Raw genomic sequence first — 23,726 nt, forward strand, 5'->3', positions numbered from 1 at the left:
CAGCCGACAGCCATCCACTACCCGAGCCAGCACCTTTCCACGTGAGGCCGAGAGCCTGTAAACTACTTTCTGGGGCTCTGTCCCCACACCCACCTTCAAGTAATCCTCATAGGGGTCTCTTATGAGTTCTGTGTGATGAGCAGAAAGTCCTTTGATAGGTTATAGATGTTCAATTTGTGGTAAGTCTGGAGGAGAACTCAATAAGACCACCCCGTAGCTGCCATTCCTATGATGTCCATAAAATACTTTTAACAAAAAGTAACTGGGCAAACAATACAATAAAAAAATGTAATCTTTATTAGTTTTGCACATTTTTAATGTTGGTTAGCATCATTTAGGGTAATAGTAGCATTTTCCAACATGCAGTTCACAAATACAATTTATCTAAGTAGTTTTAAGAAAAAGAGGAGCCTATGGTTTGCTTCTGTAAGAAACACAAAATGTCCTGATGTAATTGACTATATAAGTTCACTACGCTCTTCTTGTGGAAAAAAAAAAGTGAAACCCACATCATATATAGAGCAACCTAGAGCAGCATAACTCCAAATAAATGAAAATATAAGGAGAAGTTAAAAAAAAGGACACACATGAAAACTAAACATTGTCTTCAACCAGTTAATGCAGGCACTATTAAAAATGTAAAAAAAAAAAAATTTATACCCTTTCCAATTGCAAAGCATAACTTGGATTTGAGTGGTGAACATATTTTATCCCTTAAAATTATGAAATAATCTAAAATTAGCAGAAGTAATAAAAAAGCAGAAATCTACAACTACCCAGTCTTGTTTTCATTTCTTATTTAGCAAATTTTTTTTCCATGAAAATGTACTATGGACAGAAAGTAAGAAAAGTGATTGTGATATCAACCTGAAGATAATTTCCTCTTCATATTTATGTACATAATGCTGAAAAATAAAATAAAATGACTTTTTTTTTACAGTATTTATATTTACTTATAAAATACTAAACACATTTTTAACAGGTTAAGCAGTTTTTTTTTTTTTTTTAACATGTCTGTACACTCTGGCTATACACCATATGTTATCCATTTAAAGTTTAAAAATAACCAAAAAGCTATTAAAGTGCTGCAAACTATTGCTTAATGGCTTAAAGAAATGAAGCCTGTTGAACAATTTCCTTGACTTTACCACTGACATATGGTTTCTCATAAATGAGATTCTGAGCAGTGGGAGAAACCAGATACAGCAGCTTGGTAATATAAACATGCATTGATAGCATCCAAACTATCTATAATGGTACAGAATACATTATATTACCTGTGTAAAGCTTGAACTCTACATTTCTTGTGGTACATATTTGATGCAATAAATACTGTGCTTAGGTCATTATTTGTTTGCTCAAACGTGCACCACAGGGTAAAATGACTATTTACATAATAAATAGCATTTCATTAACATATACAGTGTTGACCTTGCTGAGCTGAAGATGGCTAAACAAAGGGCAGGATTAAGCAGAAATTTATAAAGGGTTCTTTTGGTCAAATCGGTCTTCAAGGGGGAAGCAATGCTCATTATTCAGTTTTTTAATACAATAAACAGAAACATAACATTTATGACTTCAGACATTTGAATGAAGTTTGCACCTGCTAAGATTTAATGGCGTACCCCCGCAAAAATGATCCACATGGTCTAGGGACTAAATTTGACAAAACAAGATGAGCAAAGCACCTCCAATTATCACCTAATTATCGCTCCCAGAAATATGGATGGAATTTAAGAACTTATTGTTTTCCTTGTGACTTTTTTCATGCATGATCTCTAAGTGCAGCATGCCCTCATGCAAACCACTTTGTGCAGATGGGAGGGCCACGTGATTGCCATTACCCCCATGGCATACCTGTTAAAGAGGTCCTTTAGTCTATTTCCAAGCAGAAACCCTGTTTACAAAAATAGTCACATATAATAAACAACACATGGATTTAAAAAAAAAAGATGAATCCACTAACAGATTTTGTAAAAATGTGACAAATGTGGCAGTTGAAATGCAAAGAGTGGATACAATTACTATACTAAAGTGTTTCATGTTAAACAACCCCCAAATATAGGTTTACACCCCTTTGAACTGGTCCCTACATTCTGAGTAGCCATTGCGTCTCGTCTTCAGCAGTGTCAGCTGGTAGTGAAAACAGTAACCTCCTGTCAAGGTCATCTCCCCTTTACACAGTCACAGTTTTCTGACAAGGGGTCACTGTCTTATTGTAGGCACTGACCTTAAGTAGATTTGAGTAAAAACAGTCAGTTTGGCATTGACCTCCTAAAGGAGTCCTGTTGACAAAAATACATCACCTTCACAGGCTGTAAACAATTAAGTTACCCAATTATTTTTATTTGTTTTCATTTATTTCCCTTTGCCTTTTTCATCTTTACCTTCTTGCTCATGTTTTTCCACAATTGGCTTTGTTACCCGATCATATGACGGTGGACAAGCTGCTGTAGACATGGTCAGATCAGTTTTTTCTGTAATAGAGTTTTCATTTATTCTGTCAATTATCATGTCTTCTTTTACAAGAAGATTAGCCCCACTTTTGATTTTATTTTTATTATATGTAAATGAAGCTTGTTTCAAAGTTCGTTTTAAGAGGTGGCGCCTATAAGCACGCTGAATAATAACAGCGGACACCTCCTCTTGTTTTCGTTTTAAAGTCGTAGTAATTGGCTGATAGGAGACCTTTGATGGATTGGAAGCCATGAATCGCTCTTCCATCTGTATTCGGAGAGCATCCATCTCTCCACTCTCCCCCAGAACTCGCTTGGTAAAAGCAAATAGGATGTCAAGACAGTGGATCCGGTCACCACTGACCATGGGCAAATCCATGGCAATGAGCTGGAGTTTGTTAGGTTGTGGCAAATTGAGAGGGGGTTCAAGAGCAGCTGCAAACTGAGATAGTTTTTCAAATTCCATGAACTGGGTGGCATCGGGATCAAACTTCTCCCAAACCTCGTAGAACATTTCAAAGTCATCCTCACTCAGGGGCTCTGCACTTTCTTCAGTAGCAACACTGAAGTTCTCCAGGATGACGGCGATGTACATGTTCACCACAACCAGAAATGATATGATGATGTAACTGACAAAAAAGAAAATCCCGACAGATGGGTTCCCACAGTCTCCTTTAACTGAGCTTCCAGGGTGATCTTTCTCAGGGTCGCAGTCAGGAGGTCCACTGTTGAGAATAGGTGCCAACAAACCATCCCAGCCAGCAGAGGTGGTAATCTGGAACAGGCAGATCATGCTGTTGCCAAAGGTTTCAAAGTTGAACATGTCATCAATTCCGACTTCCCTCTTAACATAGGCAAAGTTGGACATTCCAAAGATGGCGTAGATGAACATGACCAGGAAGAGCAGGAGGCCGATGTTAAACAACGCAGGAAGGGACATCATCAGCGCAAAGAGCAGCGTGCGGATCCCCTTGGCTCCTTTGATCAGACGTAGGATTCGGCCAATCCTGGCCAGACGGATCACTCGGAACAAGGTAGGGGACACAAAATATTTTTCTATCAGCTCAGCCAGAAACATGCCTGTGGATAAAAAAAAAATGAGAATGCAAAACAGTGAAGAACTTATCAATTAAAATAATAGCTAAATTTCTGTCAAGGCAGTTACATAATCTTAAATTTGACATAAATATGCTATATTTATTTATGTTAAATATTAAATTAACTTAATATTTGCTATGGACTGAATTTTGTACTTCCCAAATCTGTATGTTGAAGTCTTAACCCCCAATGTGATAGTATTTGTATAGAACCTTTTGGAGATAATTAGATTTAGATGAGGTCATATGGGTGGGGCTCTCATGGTGGGATTAGTTTCCTTATAAGAAGAGACACTAGAGAGCTTACTGTCTCTCTCTATCTCCCATTCCTTCCCAAGCCATGTGAGGACAAAGTGAGAAGGTGATCTTTTACAAGCCAGGAAGAGAGCTCTCATTAGAAACCCACTATGCTTTATCTTGGACTTGTAGCCTCCAGAATTTAAAAAAAATAAATTTCTGTTGTTAAAGCTACCTATTCTATGGTAATTTGTTATGGAAGTCTGAACTAAGACAATATTCAGTTCAATAAGGATTTTACAGTACCTTTTGCCGTTGAGGAGTGTTTATAGACTATTTTTAATTTACTTAAAATTTTTTTCTGAAATTGCCAAATCACATATCCAATTTCAGTCCTTATCCATATCCATTTAAAAGTATCTGTAGTTTTTGATGCTATTTTCATCTCTCCATAAACCTGATGCTTTCCTATGCTTCCTCTATAATATTCTTATATATTTATATATGCTCTGGTGCATCCCTAAAAGGATCCAATGTTGGTGCTTTTTTTGGTCTCCTGTGTCTCACTTTGGTCTCTCAGCCTTCTACTTTTAAGTTTCTTTCTGCATTTGTCTTTTAAATTATGAAATAATAATTGTACTGAAAAGGAATTAAAGAAATTAAGTGACTTTGAACTACACTGTCTAATTCTGTAATGGGTAAATAGTTGGCTTACATAAGTTGTGTGTGTGTGTGTGTGTGTGTGTGTGTGTGTGTGTATGTCAGAGAGAGAGAGAGAGAGAGAGAGAGAGAGAGAGGAGAGGAGAGAATATAACTTTAGTATCCTATCCATAAATGACAACTGATTACACTACGGGTTAGTATATGAATCAAAGGCCACATACAACATATAAGTTGGATATATGACCAACTTCTTCAGAGGGGGGAATGACATGAAAAATCTGCCCAAACGGGATTTCCAAGATGGAGGAATAGGTAAATGCTGTGCTTGCCTCCTCATGACCACATTAAAATTATAGCTAAACTATAGAACAACCATCATTGAGAATCACCCTAAATCTAGCTGAACCAAAGCCCTACAACTAACGACATACAGAAGAAGCCACCTAGAGCCTGGTAGTAGGGGCAGAGATGTGGAATGGGCTGGTCCCACACCTGTGTGTGACCACTAAAAATTGGGAGGGATATCTTGGCTGCAGAGGTCCCTTTTGGAACAAAGGGTCCCAGACCCACACCAGGCTCTCCAACCCAGAGTTCCAGTGCTGAGAAGTCCCCATAACTTCTGGCTGTGAAAACCAGTAGAGATTGTCACTGAGTGAGCCTGAGATGTTGGAGTCCTAGGTGCTCCTCTTAAAGAAACCATGCACAAACTTACTCACTGATGGACTCACTCACTCTGAGCTCCAGAGCTGGGGCAGCAGGCATTGTCAGGCACCAGGGACATACAGGGAGGAACTAAGTTGTTTGGCTTCAGGACGAGAGCTGGAGGTTGAGCTTTCTCCCAGATGGAGGAGCTGGTAGAAGCCATTGTTTCTTTGTTGAGCCCTACCCTCACCCAGAGTGCAGACATAGGTGAACACCATATCTGAGTCTCCATCAACCTGGACAACACCGTTCACCCTGATCAGGTGATTCCCCGATACCTTGGCCCACCCAAACTACTTCTAGTGGCTTTTCCATGAAGCATGTCCTGGCCTATGCTTCAGACTTTCCTAAAAATATATTAAAGATTCAGCTAACCTCAGACAAGCAGATCTGGTCTTGGCCTGTGCCATACTTCTTATAAAGCAGCCCGAAATTGTACTAGTGGCAGTGAGCCTCGGTTCACATTTTAGCTTCTTCCTGGCACCTCCAAGCCCAGCACAGTGGCAACCATCTTCAGATCACTTTATAGCTCATACCAAGTGGCCCCAGGCAGGGCACAGGCAGTGGCTGAACTTGGCCTGCACCAGAGGCCCTCCCAAGTGGTCCTGTAATCAACACACCTGGTCGCCAGCTTCAGACCACACAAGAGCACCAGCCAACTACCTCCAAAACTGACACACCCAAAGGATATAGAGTGTAGGCATCAGAGCCCTGCTAAAGTGAATCCTGCGCCATAGGGTCAGCCCCTGAACAACAGCTCCTCCACTGTAGTCACAGCTACTCCTCACAACCAATCAGCTGGAGGGTCAATCCCTCCCACTGATGTGCCAACTGCAATCAAGGCTCAACTACAACAGGAAGGCACACACAACCAATGCAAGGGACACACCTGGAGCACCTGGCTCAGGTGACCAGGGAGACTGTGCCACTGGGCCTTACAAGACATCTACTACATAAGGTTACTCTACTAAGACTGGGAGATACAGTAACTTAACCTAATACATAGAAGCAAACACAGAGAGGCAGCGAAAATGGGGAGACAAAGAAATGTCCCAAATGAAAGAACAGAAACAAATCCCCAGAAAAAGAACTAAAAAATATGAAGACAAGCAATCTACCAGACAAAGAGTTCAAAACACTGATTATAAAGACGCTCAATGATCTCAGTGAGAACTTCAACGAAGACATAAGAAACATAAAAATGGATATAGAAATATAAAAAAGAACCAGGGAGAAATAAAGACTACAGTAACTGAAATGAAGTATACATTAGAGGCAATCAACAGTAGATTAGATGAAAGAAAGGCTCAAACCAGCAATTTAGAAAATAAGGCAGAAGAAAACACCCAATCAGAGCAGCAAAAAGAAAAAGATAATATAAACAAATGAGGGTAGTTTAAGGGGCCTCTGGGACAACATGAAATGTACCAACATTTGCATCATAGGGATACCAGAAGGAATTGAGAGAGAGGGCAAGGAATTGACAACCTATTTGAAGAAATAATGATGAAAACTTCCCTGGTGAAGGAAATAAACATATAAGTCCAGCAAGCGCACAGAGACTAAACAAGAAGAAACCAAAGAGGCCCACACCAAGAAACACCAAAATTAAAATACCAAGGTTAAAGACAAAGAGAGAATCTTAAAGGTAGCAAGAGAAAAGCAGTGTTACCTGTAAGGGAGCTCCCATAAGACTGTCAGCTGATTTTTCAATAGAAACCTTTCAGGCCATAAGGGATTGGTAAAAAATATTCAAAGTGATGAAAAGCAAGGACGTACAATCAATATTCCTCTACTCAGCAATGCTATCATTTAGAATTGAAGGACAGATAAAGAGCTTCCCAGACAAGAAAAAAACAAAGGAGTTCATCACCACCAAACCAGTATTACAAGAAATCTTAGAGGGCCTTCTTTAAGATGAGACAAAAAGGATAAAAAACATGAAGAATAAAATGGCTATAACTACACCTCTATCAACAATTACTTTAAATGTAAATGAATTAAATGCTCCAATCAAAAGACACAGGGTGGCTAAATGGATAAGAAAATGAGACCCTTACATATGCTGCATACAAGAGACTCACTTCAGATCGAAAGACACACATAGACTAAAAGTAAATGGATGGGAAAAAGATGTTTCATGAAAATGAGAAAAAAAAAGAACAACATTTGTGGTACTAATACTTATATCAGAAAAAATAGACTTTATAACAAAGACTATAACAAGAGACAAAGAAAGACCCAGCAATCCCACTTCTGGGTAGTTACCCTAAGTAAGCCAAAACACTACTTTGAAGGGACATGTGCATCCAAATATTCATTGTTGCATTGTTTACAAAGGCCAAGGTGTGGAAGCAGCCTGGGTGTCTGTCAATGGATGAATGGCTAAAGAGGAGGTGGTACATATATACAATGGAATATTGCACGGCCATAGAAGGGAATGGGTTCTTGTCATCTGTGGCAGCATACATGGACTTAGAGGATGTAAGTCCTGAGTGAAATATGTCAGACAAAGACAGATGCAATGTGATTTCACTTATATGTGGAATCTAAAGAACACAATAAAGAAACAAACAAAACAGAAACACATTCATAGATACAGAGAACATTTTGATTGTTGCCATATGGGAGTGTGGTTGAGGAGGTAGGTGAAAAAGGGGAAGGGATTAAGGAGTAAGAATGGGTTGTTACACAGTAGTCATGGGGATGTAGGGTATAGCATAAGGAATATAGTTAATAATATTGTAATAACTATGTATGATGTCAGCTGGATACTAGTCAAGGGAATCACTACTTAAATTATGTAAATGTCTAACCACTGTGCTGTACACCTGAAATTAATATAAAATAATATTGAATGTCAACTGTAATTGAAAAATTAAAAAGAAGGGGAAGCTGAAGGGCAATAAGTGGTCCAAATTTCAAAGTATAAAACAAGTAAGTCTTGGGGATGTAACGTGTCATGGGATGCAATATACAGCATAGTCAATAATATTGTGATAGCGTGATACAATGTCAGATAGTTGCTGGATTTATCACTGTGATTACTTCTTTAGGTATATAAATGTTGAATATGGTGTATACCTGAAACTATGTAATATTATGACATACACTGTGGCATATATAACAGTATGACATATATAACTATATGACTGTATGTCAGCTAATTTTAATAAGTCTTTTTTTTTTTTAAAGAAAATCTTCCCAACAGAGTGCCCCATATGAGATGGTGAAATATTGATCCAATCATATTATCTGGTTTAGGAAAGAATGAATACTTCAGGTCCACAGACAGTCTTTTTTACTTCACTGGAGTTAGAGTCGTATCTTTAATGAGATGAGCTATTGCTCATGTGCTTGTTGTACATTTTAGGCTTTGAAGTACATGGCTGATGAAACAATATCCCATGCCACCTCACTTGCCTTGTGCATTGTTACTGTAAACTGATTTCAAGGTGATCTAGAAAATTTCTACCCCATACCCTTAAAAGACCTACCATCTGTATTTGCTAACATTGTTCTTTATTCTCATCCCACTCCATATTTTTCTTTATCTTGCCATCGACTTTTCAATCCTATTTACATGCTGATGACTTTATGTCCATTTCTCTGGTGCAATGTATTTCCTAAGTACCAGACTAAATTTCTAGTCCTCTTCTAAACAAAGACAACTAAATATTGTATAGGCTATTCCATCTCAACCTGTCAAAAACATTTTTGTCTTAGTTAATAGCACATTTCTAATTCAAATGAATGAAACTTTACTGTATTGAAATAATAATACACCTAATGTCTAAAATGGATGGAATAGGATACAATGCTGTATATATAGCAGAAGTCTCATTTTATAAGAAAAACAAACACACCTGGATAAAATACATTAACATTTTCACAGTGGTTATCTCTGAGTGATGGGATGATCTCTAAATTTTATTGTTCCAACATTTACTTTTATTGAGCTGAACTTAAGAGACTTAAAATATTTCTTACCTACAATGGAGAGAATGACAACTACAAAATCAAAAATATTCCAGCCTATGGTAAAGTAGTAATGACGGAGGGAGATGAGCTTCAGCACACACTCTCCAGTGAACAGCACAATGAACACCAGGTTTATTCGTGATAAAATGCTAGTTACATAATCACTCTGATCATCTGTTTCTACCATCATCGTTACCATGTTGAGACAGATGAGAATCATGATGCTTATGTCAAAAACTTGTCTGGTTACAAAGTCAAAGACCATTCCTTGAAATTTATTCTGTAGAGAAAGAGAAATGCTTTTAGCAACAGAGAAGAGTTTTCCTGTACACAGTAAACATCTATGTAAGTACTTTCTGCATTAATTGACTTTCTAGTATTGTACATAGTAATCACTCACCCTGAATTTTGTAAAAGATGATTTATAGCACATTAATTTTTTAAATTTAGTTATCTAAATTGCTATTTACTACTTATGTTTGTTTATTCCACAGAAGAATCCCTTGCCAAAGGAGGTTTCTGATAAGAAACATTGTACACTAATACGCTTCTCTCAGAGACACAAAATGCATATTAACATTATGAGATTATGAGTTAAGATTATGAGAAGTTAAGAAGCCTGCTTCATTTTGTTTTACCAGGATATCTGACAATCAGGTGGCCCATGCCGCTATTTCAAAATGCAGTATCTATTAGCATTCCATTGTCTTATTTTCATAGAACTGTTAAAGGGAACTTGGGATTTCCAGCACACACCTATAACATTAGTATTTAAAGCTCATGAATGGCAGTATTGATATACTTGCATCAAACAGTCTTTGCTGACATTGTCAGACACAGAATGTTGATTGAGCCTACACACGGGTAATCAGACCAGAATGACATTACGTATGATTTGATGTCAAAAATTCATATCCCTTGTCACTGATCCGTGGTTCTGCTCCCCAGTTCTGCCATTGTCAGTCACTGCAGGCCATGGCCTGTCTCACTTCCCTAGGCCAATGGGGAACTCTGAGGATATCTTCTATCTCACATTTTTCTACATATAGCTGACTCGTTTCTACTTCCACTATTAAGGCTTAATAAGGGAAAATATGTTTTACTTATCATTCTCAAGAAGGTAACTGTTGGCTAGCATAATATGAATGTTCACTAGTATTTTGTTCCCCAATGCATCCCAGGAATTATTTTAACTTCACATAGCATCAGCATAAAAACCAGTACAGTGTGGGATGAGGCTTCTCCGTTTCACAGTAGTTGTTTGGTTGGTTCATCATGGAAACATGAGAGTATTATTTGTTATCATGAATTATATTTACTGACTCTGACTTCTGTAGGCATTAGTAATTTCTAACCTTTACAGTCATATACATGAATAGTAGATACTAGAATTCTTTCCTCCTCCAAACACTCAGTACCTTCAATGAAAAATAAAATGGAAGTAAGGTGTTATTTCACTCAAGATTTCATCAACTTGATAATCTAGCAGAAAGCTGGCATGTATTTTAACTCCATCCAAAGTGTACTCCTCTCCCTGACATTATTTAGTAACTACTTTTGAATTATATGATCAACTTTTTCTTGTGCATATCACATTACCTATGGGTCCTTAGCCATTTAGTTTGGATTCTAGATGTAGAATTCTCAATCCCTTGAAATCAAGGGTGCATTTTCTGTTCTACTTTTTTCTTGGTCTCTCTCTTTTTATATAATTTTTACCATTACCATGAAAAGATATGAATTAATGATACTCTAAAAGTGGAAGAAATCTTTGCTGCTGCAAATGTTTGCTGCTATCTCTTCTGTAAGAATACCCACGTAAGTTTTTGTTTTTGTATATATTTTTTCCCATATCATTTGGTGTTTCTTACTCCTGGTCGAGGTATAGGCTTTTGTGGCTTTTTCGATCCTAATTTTTTCATTGCATTATAGTATTTCTTCTGTTCTTCTGTCATAAAGATGTCTTGGCCTCCAAAGTATAGAAAAGAAAAATCAAAACTAGTTAAAAGTATGTCCCTTTGCACAAAATTTTTCAATGCTTAACTTAAAATAGGAAAGGTACAGTTAAGAAAGTAAATGCAAAATTCACCCAGTTAGAATAATTATGCCTGGAATTTTAAATTTGAAAAATTAAAAGTACTTTTTAGGTCATACAATCTTATTTAATTCTCACAATTATACGTAATTGACTTTATTATTTTCATTATTATTTTACAGAGAAAAAACCCAGAAACTGAGAAGTTGAATATTTTACTCAAGACTCACTGAGTGGTAAAATCTGGTTCACTGAGACACGAAATACTTGATTCCTTACACTATACATACTGCCTTTTAAAAGTTAAAGACAATGATAGGTTTTAGTCACATGTAGCAAAGAGTTAAAGTCTGTATATTGCAAGATAGCCTAGAATACTCATAAAAAGCCGCTTTCACTCTGCCAAGAATTGGTACAAAAAGATGGGAAGAAAATTGGACAAGTTGGTAAAATAGCAAGGGAATAAGTCAGGTATCACAAATATGGCAGGTATATGATATGGCAGGTATATGATAGTTCAGAGGATCAGAACTGAGGCTAATAAACGAAACAGAGTATCCTGATATTGACTACAGAATAATATTAATAATAATAACAAAAGGGGATAGGGACAGGAATGTTCTGTAGTGAAAGAGTCTCATACAATGAGTGAAAGTACTCAGTACGTAAGAAGAAAACACACTGAGCAAATCAGATGAAGGAGCAGTAAGTACACAAAGTAAGAAACAAAAATGGCAAAAAAACACTTGAAAACATGTTCAAACCTACCAGTAAAAGACATAAAACTTAAAATTAAATGCAAATGTAATTTATCAAACATCAAGTATTGAAACCAGAGGATGTTCGATGCCAGTGAAGCAGCAGTGACTGGGCACATCCATACACTGTTACTGGCAGTATGAGTGGGGATATTATTTTGGGGAAGCAAAATACTTCACTTTGGGAATTTATCTTAAGGAAATAATTAACAACTCTCTGTCTTTTATTTATTTTTGGCACAAGGACTTTTGAAAGGGCAAATTTAAATCATTAAAGATTAGAAACAACCTAAAACATCAATCCACTGGGAAATGGTTAAGTAGATTACGATAATGTATATATGAAGACTTAAGAAAATGGGAAAATACTTATGTTAAGTCAAAAAGAGAATTTATAATTACAGATAAAATAATTTCAACAAGAAGAATATATTTAGAGAAAGTCTGAATGGAAAAACATAGAATGTGAATAGTGGTTACTCCCAAGTAGTATTTTTTTACTTTTCCATATTTTCTATAAGTATATATTTCTATAATATATATATATAATGCATATATTTGGAATGATAAAATGGGCTTTACAAATGATAATAAAATAAAGAGCTGCTTAATTCAAGACTGGAATTGATAGTTTACAATTAGATATCAGGGCGGATGAAGTGAAAATATATAAAAGGAAACAATGAAGTAAAAAAAAATGTGAAAAGAAACACTAGAGAAGTTTACAACTCATGATTAATTTATTGCAAATATTCTAAGGGTTTTAATTGAAGATTTATTTTCAGGAAGGAGTTGTAGGGACAAAAGTTGACTTTGGTAAAGGTGCATGTGCCTGGGTTCTTCTCTAGTCCTTTTCTAATTATTTTCTTTCAAAAGATAGAAAATGTGGTCACTGCTTAAAAAAACACGGCAGAGGGGAGGGAGGTTCTGTGAGCCTATGCACAGAAATATGCAGCACAATCATTCTTGGCTTTTCATACTCTGAAAGAGATGGGCAGTGGATAGCAGAGTGGGAGGATGAAAAAAGAGAGTTAATATAAACACCCATTTGATGTCTGAATTAAAGCACCGTTTGGTAGCAAGAACACTTCAAATAATTTTGTGATCTTAGTGGGAAAGAAAATATTAGAAATACTTATCTTCTTTTTTTGCTGGTTGAAATTATCTATGATGACACCGATAAACAGGTTCAAGGTGAAGAAGGACCCAAAGATGATGAAAATAACAAAGTAAAGATACATGTACAGATTTTCCTCATACTTAGGCTGGAGTTCCACCTACCAAAGGAGAATATTTTGTAAAATATCACAATACATTTTAATGCTGGAAGTCATTGGAGGTTTTTCATGAAAATAGAAAAGAAAATTTCTAATAATACTTAAGCAGTACTTTCCTTTTTTTCCTCTCAATCAGCTACCTCTAAAAAAAAATCTCTGAACATAGCCCTTATGGATGTTTTCATGTGAAAAATATTGTTATTAGGACACTGTATAATCAATCTACTTTTATAACTATAAATACAACTAATATCTTGATATTTGGACGGTGGCCTGTGAAACTTTGTAAATTTTTAAGGTATTGAATTTTAATAATTTAAAAATTATTAGTGAAAAATTTTTACTTCAGTAAATGAGTATAGACTATTTAGAAGCAACCATTTGTGCCTGTATGAATTATTCAGCAAACAAGAGTTGAATCATTTATATAGATGTTTCTAATCATTCATAAAGATCATTCATATATTTAACATCATAACACTTAATGAATTTTCCAGATTGCGTAGACATAACTGGACACTCCATCTTATAAATCTTCAATTGACAATTTAATCTATAGATTAAACATAGAGTAAATTAGCATTGAACTATCATTTACCATTTAGTAAAGGGGTAATGGAATCATTATAGATAGTTTCCTAATAGATTTATTTCCTTCTAAAGACAAAAGAGTTAAAGACCAACCAAACACAAAAGACAAAATAATAATTAACCAAGGGAAGTAAAACAATGCTGGAGCGTATCAGGAAGGTACTCAGCATAAAACTAAAATCACTGACGGGAAGTCCATGTCAAGAAAGATAAAAGTGAGCTGTATCAGGTCAGTTTAAAGATTACAAGGAAAGAGGTTATTTTTTATGATGATAGACTAAACAGATTGGGCTTCAGAATGGAAAGATGAAGGCTGATAGAAAATACTAAGTTTTACAACGTTTTGAGGATCAGAGTTGGAATGAACATGGATTTCAGTTCTCTTCTTGAAGCCTGAAAAGAGGCTGTTGAAAGAGATATCATATAAAGTAGGTCTTAACTTTGGTGATATAAACTTAAAGGAAACTGTTGGCTATAGAAGTGATAACAGCATTGGTAAAGGCTTCAGTAAATTTATGGATGCTAAGATTAAATAACATAATGAATTTGAAATGGACTGTTTTAGAAACCTAAGGCTGCCTGGACAACATCCCTAACTTTCCATACTGTCTAATATGGAAATTAACTATACATTTCCAATACTGATGGTAATCATGTATTTTTTCACAGTTGCCTTTGCACACCAAAATTATTACTGGTTATGTAATCATTAGACTAAAAAGGAAACAGGAAATATTTAATAGATGGATATTTGTTATTTATTAAATATATGAATATGTTACTTTAGTTTGACTTTCAAAATAATTTGTCATGATTTATCTTCATAAGATCTTTCCAATAAACAGTGGTATAATTGAATATTAATTTGAGTCATATTTTTCCTTTGCTTTTAAAAAATCATCACAGAATCATTTCATTTAGCTGCTATGCTCTGTTGAATTAATTTTAGCATCTAACCAATATTATAAAAAGATAGGATGTAGGAAATACTTACATTTCTGGAATCAACTGCTGCATACATTATATCCATCCATCCCTTAAATGTGGCCTATTAAAAAGGACATGTGTGCTTTAATTTGGAGTAAAAAATATGAATATATCTGATGCATAATAAATAGTCTTACTTATATATTTTTTAAAAAGGAACATTTTCAAGACTTTTCAAAACAAATTTTACATGAATTTTGGACCAACACACTATCATAGTAACACTTTTCGTTTCTAGAACACATAATGAACAAAATGGTCACTTGATATAGCCTCCTGCTTGATAATCAACTCATAAATACTTCTCAATTTTTCAGAGTTAATGAAACCATTCAATTTAAAGTGCTGTCAAAATACAGAATATGTTCAGAAAGTTTTACAAATGACAACACACTTGGCAATGTCTGTAGCAACAAAACAATTATAACTTAGATTCAATGATCATTTGCTGAATTCTGTCTACAAGGTGATCAAAGTGACTGAAAGTTTAAGATTTTTCTTGGTTGTAACACTCTAAGGATCATAAAATTGTACACAAAGCTGGCATTACAAGTATCCTTTTAAGAATTTTGAAGCATAAAATCCAGAAACCCTATATTCTACCCTTCTCTGTAATTTTTGATAAGAGTGAGTTAATATGGGAAAGAAAAGTGGAAAATAGTACAGCAGACACTTGGCATTCACAGTTTCAAGAAGGATCTTAAGTCTAATACCTTATAGTCATTTGTTATTTGTCATAGGTCATGAATTGAGTCCTATGGGTCTTAGAGGGTTCTTCCTTAATTAGGGAGCAAGTTTAGCAAAGCTTTCAATATCTATATCCCAACAGACACACACACATACACACACACACACACACACACACACACACATTTATAACACTAACACTTGTGAAGTGGTGGATGTCCTGGGAAGAAAGCCAAGTAAGGGTGGGCATGATGGCAGCGAAGAAAAAGTAATGATTCTTAGCTAGAAAATAGAAGTTATTTGTGTATCAAAGAGGTAAAGGATGAATGTGTCAATGACTGAGGTCAATGACAGAGTAAGTCCATTACACACTAGGTACAGAAACAGAGAAAGGTGATTCAAGGAACCATTTTAATGGTTACTAATTAACAGAGAAGTGATTCTGTATAAAGCCAAGTATAAAGCAGTACTTTAGTTTCTTTAGTAGCAGAATTTATTTAATGGATGTGTGCAGGATCCTTCAGATATATTTTTAGAATTGTTTAATATTTTAAGGAATTCCTGGAAATTTTCTTTTCTCAATTTTACAGAGGAGATGATATGCTTTAGTGATATTTACAAGTGTAGTTATTAGTTAAGATTAGGATAAGTGGCCAAGGAAATATCATCATGTGTCTACTATAATATTTAAAGAAATCATACTTGCCAGATTTTTAAAATCCCTATTTAATTGAATGAGCATTCAAAGTAACTCTGAAACATCCAGAAGAGTAATAAAAATTTCCAACAAGAAGGTGGGAAGAACGTGCAAAGGGGTAATAGTACAGACACCTCTGAAAGAGATGCAAGAGGGTTTTGACCAGTGTAGGTTTGTTTGCTTGTTTAGTCTCCTGGTTGCACAATTGCAATCATAACCTTGGTGAAAAGAAATAGATTTTTGCCCTGAGAACTCTGTAGAACCACAAGAGAAGAACTTATATAGTTTCTTTTTTTTAAGCAGAGTTTCAGCACCCAAATTTGAGCAGCATTTTTATAAAGGTTTTTGAACAATCTGGACTGCTTTTATTCACTGCTTTGTTGTGATGCAACTGCAGCTAAACTTAGCATCATATGAAGATGTTTACAGGGCTGCTATCTATTACATTTTTATAAGTTGTGAACTATTTGTCTTTTGTGTAAATAAGTCTTGGAGACCCAGGAGTGAAAACATGACTATTTAGATAAAACAAACGTAAGTAATTGTACTAAGAGGTCATTTGGAATAAGACAGCAGCTGCTTGTGTTTCATTTCTGTGTCCAGGCATTACCCAGTATTACTTCCTATCACTATGAGCATCTGACCCTAAAACCTGAACAGCATTCCCCAATCTTCAGTCCAAATGACACAACTCAGTAGTAGTTAATTCCTACCAATTTGTTGTTATCCAATCAGGTGTGTTAAGTCTGTGTGCTTTGTGGTGTGATGCGGTATGATCTATCAGTGAAACAAGCTTTTCAATTGCAATAGAAAAAAAAAACTTATGATGCATTAATCAATTTTTTCATATGGAAGAGAAAGCAATATGAAGAGAAAAAGCCCTGGAGAAAGAACTGAAATTCCTGGACACTCTCAACTGTCTGCACTGCTTAAATAAACTGAAGTTTCCATCCACTTGGGCTGGTAAAGTGGTAACAATAAATCAAAATTAGGAAAAACAAATATGTTATAAACTTTCTTCTTAATAACTAAATAATGGATATATGTCATTACTTTATTATTCCAAACAGTAAACAAATTTCAGAGAAAAGAGTGTTCACTTACAACTTGAAGCAAAGAGAGATACCCAAATCCTACATTATCAAAGTTTACTTTCACATTTTTCCATCGGGCAGTTTCATTTCTTTCTATTAGATTTAGGCAATCAGTATGATTATTCACTTCGCTGATTTCAAATATATCACCAGTTGTGGTGTTAATACAGTGGTAGAATTTGCCAGCAAACAAATTTACGCCCATGATGCTGAAAATTAGCCAGAATATAAGACAAACCAGAAGCACATTCATGATGGATGGAATTGCTCCTAAAAGGGCATTCACAACCACCTAATACACAAATGGAAAAAAAGAAAAGTCAGAATTCTTGTTGTTAAATAATATGAGACATTCCCCTAGTAATCTTTAGTCTGTCTAATTTCTTTACTATCAAGATTTGTATACTATGATATTTTAAAGCAAATTAAAAAATCTTAAAATGTAATCTATTCTTTCTTAAGCAGTACATTTAGGGAAACAAATATAGACAATATGACATAGAAACCAAAAAAAAAAAAAAAAAAGTTTAAAAATAGAGAGAGTTAAGTACTCCAAAGTTAAAGGAAAAGGAAAACCAGAGAAATTTGCTGCCAGAGAAAGTCGGAATATATGTTGTTTATAAAAAAAAAAAAGAAGTAGGAAATTTTATAACAGACTAACTCATTGAAAAAAGGCAATCTGTTAATAATGAACAAAACTAAAATATTCTATGAATTGATTTGACCAATATATTTTAATAAACTAAAAACTAAGATATATAAATATAAAAATATTGTTAAATACCTAATATAATTTTGTCCTTAATTATTCATGCATTACTATGACTAATAATTTTTGCATAAGAAGCAAGACAATTTAGCATTATGTATTTCATTAAATCATCACATCGTTTATTTCAAGCTCCAGTCATGTCAGTTGTTTCATTTACTGAGTTTAATTCAATAAACTTATTTTAAATGAAACATAATAGAAATCAGTTTCTTTGGAAAGTAAGGAAAGGAGGGATGCCCAAATCTGATGTGATTACACCAAGGTCTGTGCTAAATAATTACCCGCTCTTTTTCCATAGAAGTATGTTTCCCACCCCCCATCTTTATTTCTGGATCATAAATTAAAAATCTGAGTTTTCATATTTGGCAACATATTTGTAGGGATGGCTGTCCTTATTTCCTCCTCCACAGTCCCCATTGGAGCCGCACATGAATATCTAAGATGGAAGATAAGACCGGTCCTAAAATGCTCATAAGTGGCATATGATGCCTCAGACTTGATGTTAACACGTAGCTAAGTTAATTCTACCTATGTACCTCTTGTCATTCTGATCCAAAGGAGACAATAGGCATCAAAATATCTTTCATCTGCCATTTGATGGCAGTGTATTTTTAGAACAAAATGTTTTGACTGCCTGTCTGAGAAAAACAAATACATGAGTGAATTAATTCCATATGCTTCCAAGGACTACTTAACATCTGCAAAGAACTGTGGGCCTTCTGGGGTTACAAAACAGTGTGATAAGTGGGCCAATGGAAATGATAAAACCACTAATGACAAGGTGGGGAAATGAGCATGCAAAAATTAAGCTGGTTGAGTTATCCAGGCAGAGTCAGATGATGTGGTCTATGTAGCCTATGAAGCTGACACATGACGCCTTACCTTACCCTACTTGGTTGTCTATATTATACACTTGATTGAAGAAATATTTATTTTATACTTCATTTTTAAATCTGTGGATACCCGTAAGATTTCTCTTGGATTCAAAATTTGAAAGCTGAAATCAAGTTATTTTTTATTTCCCTCACTTTCTGAATATCTTACCTACCATCCAAATAAAAAAGGTATTTCTGTTGTGTGTATACAGACTATATGTCAAAATGCATATTTTTACCGACAACCAATTTGGAGCTTGACCAGAACACTGGTTACCTATATCTATTTCTTGAATTTCTTTTCACATGGATCTGTAGGTCTCACACTTTTTTCTTTAAAACCTTTGTCTCCTTTGTTACTTCTTTTCCATTTTCATTTTTGCCATCCTTGTTCTGGCCTCTGTTAGTTCATACTTGCACTATCCTTAGAGCCTTCTTTCTCCTTACTTTGATCCATACAAGATGAATTAATCTTCCCCAAGTCTCACTTTAAAATTATTTACTGGCCACCAGTCATTATCAAATATTTTCCTTAGCTTGATATTCAAATCAATCTACAATCAACATTTCTAGTTTTAACTTCCTTAGCCACCTAGCCTTTATGCCAACCCAACTAATATAATTACCGTGTGTTAATATAATTACCCTAGAATTGACAAGCCAGTTCCTTTGTAATTCCTGTCCAATATTTCCCTTTGTTCTTTGTTCTCACAAGCTTTAGTTCAAGCAGCACTTTTTTTCATGGAGTCTAACTTCACCCCCTCCTCAGTTTAGCCTCTAAAATAAAGATGAATGTTTCCTCTTTTGAATTCAAGAATCAGAATTCCAGTGCTGGTCAGAACTGTAGAGATAATTTAGTATTGTGTTCTCAGTTGGCAAATAAGAAGAATGAGGCTGAGACAGGTTAAGTTCAGAAAGTAGACTAGAAGTAGTATCTAGTATGCTTTCCACTCAAGTTCACTCAGAGTTATTCACACTTATCTGGTACTCGTATTACTCTGTATTTAGAGTCAATTGAATTCCTATAATCCTCAAAGATGACAGGTTTTTTTTTAATTTAAATTTAAGATGCAAAAGTATATTTGTGAATTCTCCATGGCTTTGAGTGCTATGAATATAGGAATACAACAGAATACTTTGAGTAGAGGAGTACAAAAATGGTCCATTGAATGAATGAATGAAGCAAAGATTAGCTTAGCATTTATTGATTGAAGAATAATTTTAAAATGTTGTTTCTAGATATGGAATAATAATAAAGAGCTGGACAAAACCAAAAATTTGGGATTAGCTAATATGTCTGAGCGGTTTCCTTTGAAAAAGGGGATTTGTTAAGCATTAAAATTAACCCTATAGAATTCATTATGCAACTGCTCTGCAGCAGTGCCTTTCAGAATATGAAAAGGTTATTTTTATGAAGATAAAAGAACTATATTTTGGAAAACATTCCACATAGTATTAGGGAATTAACTACACAAAGGTCCATTCACATTTAAAATTTTATTAAATTAGGCAATGAAGGAAAAGGGAAAGGACTATCTTTTCCCAAGAGCCTCCAGCTATTCCTTGGTTCAGCACAGAGGAAAGTGTATTAACTCTTATCAGCCTCCAGGGAACTGCAGTAATTGGTTCCCACAAGGCAGACTGGCCTGAATAAATTGGAAAGAACAGATTGAGGTCTCAGGCTGCATAAAAGGAGATGTCTAAGAAAGGAACTATCTTAATGAATAAATATTAGAGGCTGCTTCTTCTCACAAACGTTTTATAAACCATCATCAAATAGAATTTCTCTGTTCTAGCACAGCTCACTCTTATAGAAACTCTTTATGTTTCTGGTTCATTATCTGTATTTTTGATTAAATCAATACAAAATGAGGAATCAACAATTAAATATGCAAATTAATGTGACAGATTTTGATACATGCAGAAATAGCCTCTTGTCCGATCGAATTGTCTGAACTTCAGTCAGTACTACTCATGGATTCTAATGTTTCTTGAATCAAAATATAGAAAAACTATCTGAATAACCATCAAAAGTTGGTCGTATAAGTCACATTATTAAGTATGGAGAAGAGTAACAGAGTCTTTTTAGAATCCAATGACTACATTTATGTTGTGGTGTTTAATTAAGGTAATTATTTTTGAAAGATATGATACACCAATTATCCAAATAAAGATTCCAACTTTTATATTTCTCAAAAATAAAAATTCTCCTTCTTGCACATTATTCCCAAACTTCAAGAAAAAGTTAAAATATAGATTTATTTTTATTTATGTTTCCGCTATGATTGATATCTTCTATGATCCTAAGAAGTTAGTTGGGGGTGACTTATTCTAAGAAGTGGGTTTATGTATTAAATTCTATCTTAATACACATGATAGGCTGTTTTTGTTTTATTTCTGTGTGGGTGTTCTAGTCTGCATAATTCAAATGAGTCATTTTATATTAACTTTTTCCCATTTAAACATTAATCATACATGCTCACTCAACTTGTTCTTAATATATTTTTGCCATGTTACATTTTGTTAATAACTCCTATGAACTTACACTTAATAAAAAATGAAAATGGTCGCACAGTCAATACCAGTCTTATGAAACCAGAAGTATCGCACCCTAGCATCTGCTCACATAAGTCAACAAGGCAAAGAATCTACTGCTGGTATTTCATTGGCAGTTTTTAGGACCCAGACCAATGTAGAAAATGACAAGGGTTTTATGCTTCAAACAGCATTATCAACTTGACAAGTTAAAATTGTCACCCAATCATTCTAAAGCAAGGTTCCTGCACCATCACCAATCAGTCAATCTCCCGGTCAATAGATAAATCAATATACACATAACTAAATCATATTCAGTGAAACTTAATAGACATCAACAGTTGGGGTTCAAATCCACAAGAGTAAATTCACAAAAGTTTTTTTTTTTTTTTTTTTTCTCAAATGAAAATTCAAGACAGTTGAAAATAGGGGATTAGAATGTAAATACTGTATTTTCCTTACTGTGGTGCAATGGTACCCTTCCCAACCCCTCCCTCATCCCACTACACAAGTCACAGTGAAAGGATGAAAGGTAGCAAAAGGGGTAATACAGTACCCATAATAAAGGGCTGAGGGGAGGAACCAGCGCTCCACCTCATCCAAGTTGGAGCAAGATTATCCTATATAAAATAGAAATATATAATTTGTTATTAGTTAGAAATCTGATATGACAGAACATTTGGTGTTACTTTTTGTATATGATGCTCTCTGTCTGTTTCCCTATCAATCAAGACTTGAGTTCTTTTGAAAAAGAAGGTCTTTATAATTTCCTAGATTAGGAAACTAAAAATACAAATTTAAGTACAAATTTTATTTCACTCTAGAATGTCACGACATCAATTCACTCAGTTCAATTTTACAAGTTGAAAAATTTGGACTGGAAATTTGAAATACAATAAATGTTTAAAAGCTCTCAGCCAGAATGTGCATAAAACATGCAAAACATAAAGTGTAACGTGATGATAATTTGTTTATTACTTTCTAACTTCCTATCAAGCATTGTACAGCATGCTTTATTACGTAATGTTGCATAAAAGCACATGCTTTGAAAACGTGACAAAACAACAAAAATAAAATGAATGCCTGATTTATGCTTTTATACAGCTATTGAGATTTTATGCTGCTAAGGAAAAGAATAAAATGAGAGTTTCTGAATATATTCCAATTTCACTTTCCAATTATAATCATCATTATATCCTCACCATCATCCATGATTATATTTTTCACAAAGTCAAAAAATACAGACACTAGAAACACAAAAAAATAGAATCAATAATCAGGTTATTTTGTCTCTACAATGCCAAATACACATTAAAATGATCAGCTCTTTTAGGGTTGTGTATATGCTATCATTATGAGGCAAAAAACCATATTCATAAATCTGTTAATTTAAATGATTAGTTGATCTATCAGCATTTATAAGAAGTTTATGTCCTTAAAGCTGCAAGTTTCAAAAATTTAAGTCTTCTTATAATATAAGAGCATTATTGATCAATACTTAAAGTTTTTTCTGTAACAATTAAAAGTGCAAACACAGAGCTAATATTGTTGTGAAAATAAAGTGTTAAATACAGGAGTACCTAGCCATTTTATTCACAGTCAATTTTGAAATCTTTACAACAACTTCAAATGCTTAGCATTGTTCCAATTTTAAGAGACTTTAAAAATGTCTTACAGTAGTCTTATCTGCCAGAGATACATTCCAAGACCCCCAGTGGATGCCTGCAACTGTGGATAGCACCTAATCCTATATATACTATGCTCTTTCCTATACATGCATACCTATGATAAAGTTTAATTTATAAATTAGGCACAGGGAGAGATTAACAACAATAACTAATAGTAAAATAGAACAATTATAACAAAATACTGTAATAAAAGTTATGTAAATGTGGTCTTTCTCTGTCTCCTAAAAATACCTTATTGTACTGTTCTCATCTTTTCACTTAAAGGAAGCACTTTACGGCTTCTCTTTGGCATATCCAAATTGCCAGCATCACTACTCTTGTACTTTGGGGCCATAATTAAATAAAATAAGCGTTACTTGAACAAAAGCACTATGATACTACGACAGTCAATCTAGTAACCAAGATGGTTACTAAGAGACTATCTGACTATTCAGTGATTCATGACCTGGGGGCCACAGAGAGGGATGGTGTGAGATTTTATCACCCTACTCACAAAGGCACGCAATTTAAACTTACGAATTGTTTATTTCTGGAAATTTTCATCTAATATTTTCGGACCATGGTTGACTGTGGGTAACTGAAACTATTTAAAGT

The 23,726-nt window shown here is 34.6% G+C and overlaps 1 protein-coding gene across 10 annotated transcripts in view; it reads right to left on the bottom strand.

Moving 5' to 3' along the window:
• Positions 1-274: 274 nt before the first annotated feature.
• Positions 275-23,726, bottom strand: part of SCN1A (sodium voltage-gated channel alpha subunit 1) — a 131,402-nt gene continuing 107,950 nt past the window's right edge. For 9 of the 10 annotated variants that reach the window (XM_074337321.1, XM_074337326.1, XM_074337352.1 and 6 more), the window contains 6 exons: positions 17,273-17,554; positions 14,792-14,845; positions 13,069-13,206; positions 11,008-11,112; positions 9,146-9,416; positions 275-3,536 (listed from right to left, as the gene is read on the bottom strand). In XM_074337321.1, coding sequence (XP_074193422.1) covers positions 2,359-3,536; positions 9,146-9,416; positions 11,008-11,112; positions 13,069-13,206; positions 14,792-14,845; positions 17,273-17,554 — 2,028 coding nt within the window. In that variant the 3' untranslated portion in view covers positions 275-2,358. The remainder of the gene's footprint in view (positions 3,537-9,145; positions 9,417-11,007; positions 11,113-13,068; positions 13,207-14,791; positions 14,846-17,272; positions 17,555-23,726) is intronic. The other variant, XM_074337357.1, reaches the window with a different exon arrangement.

The sequence above is a fragment of the Rhinolophus sinicus genome, linkage group LG01 (genome assembly GCF_036562045.2).
Source record: "Rhinolophus sinicus isolate RSC01 linkage group LG01, ASM3656204v1, whole genome shotgun sequence".
Classification (NCBI taxonomy): Eukaryota; Metazoa; Chordata; class Mammalia; order Chiroptera; family Rhinolophidae; genus Rhinolophus; species Rhinolophus sinicus.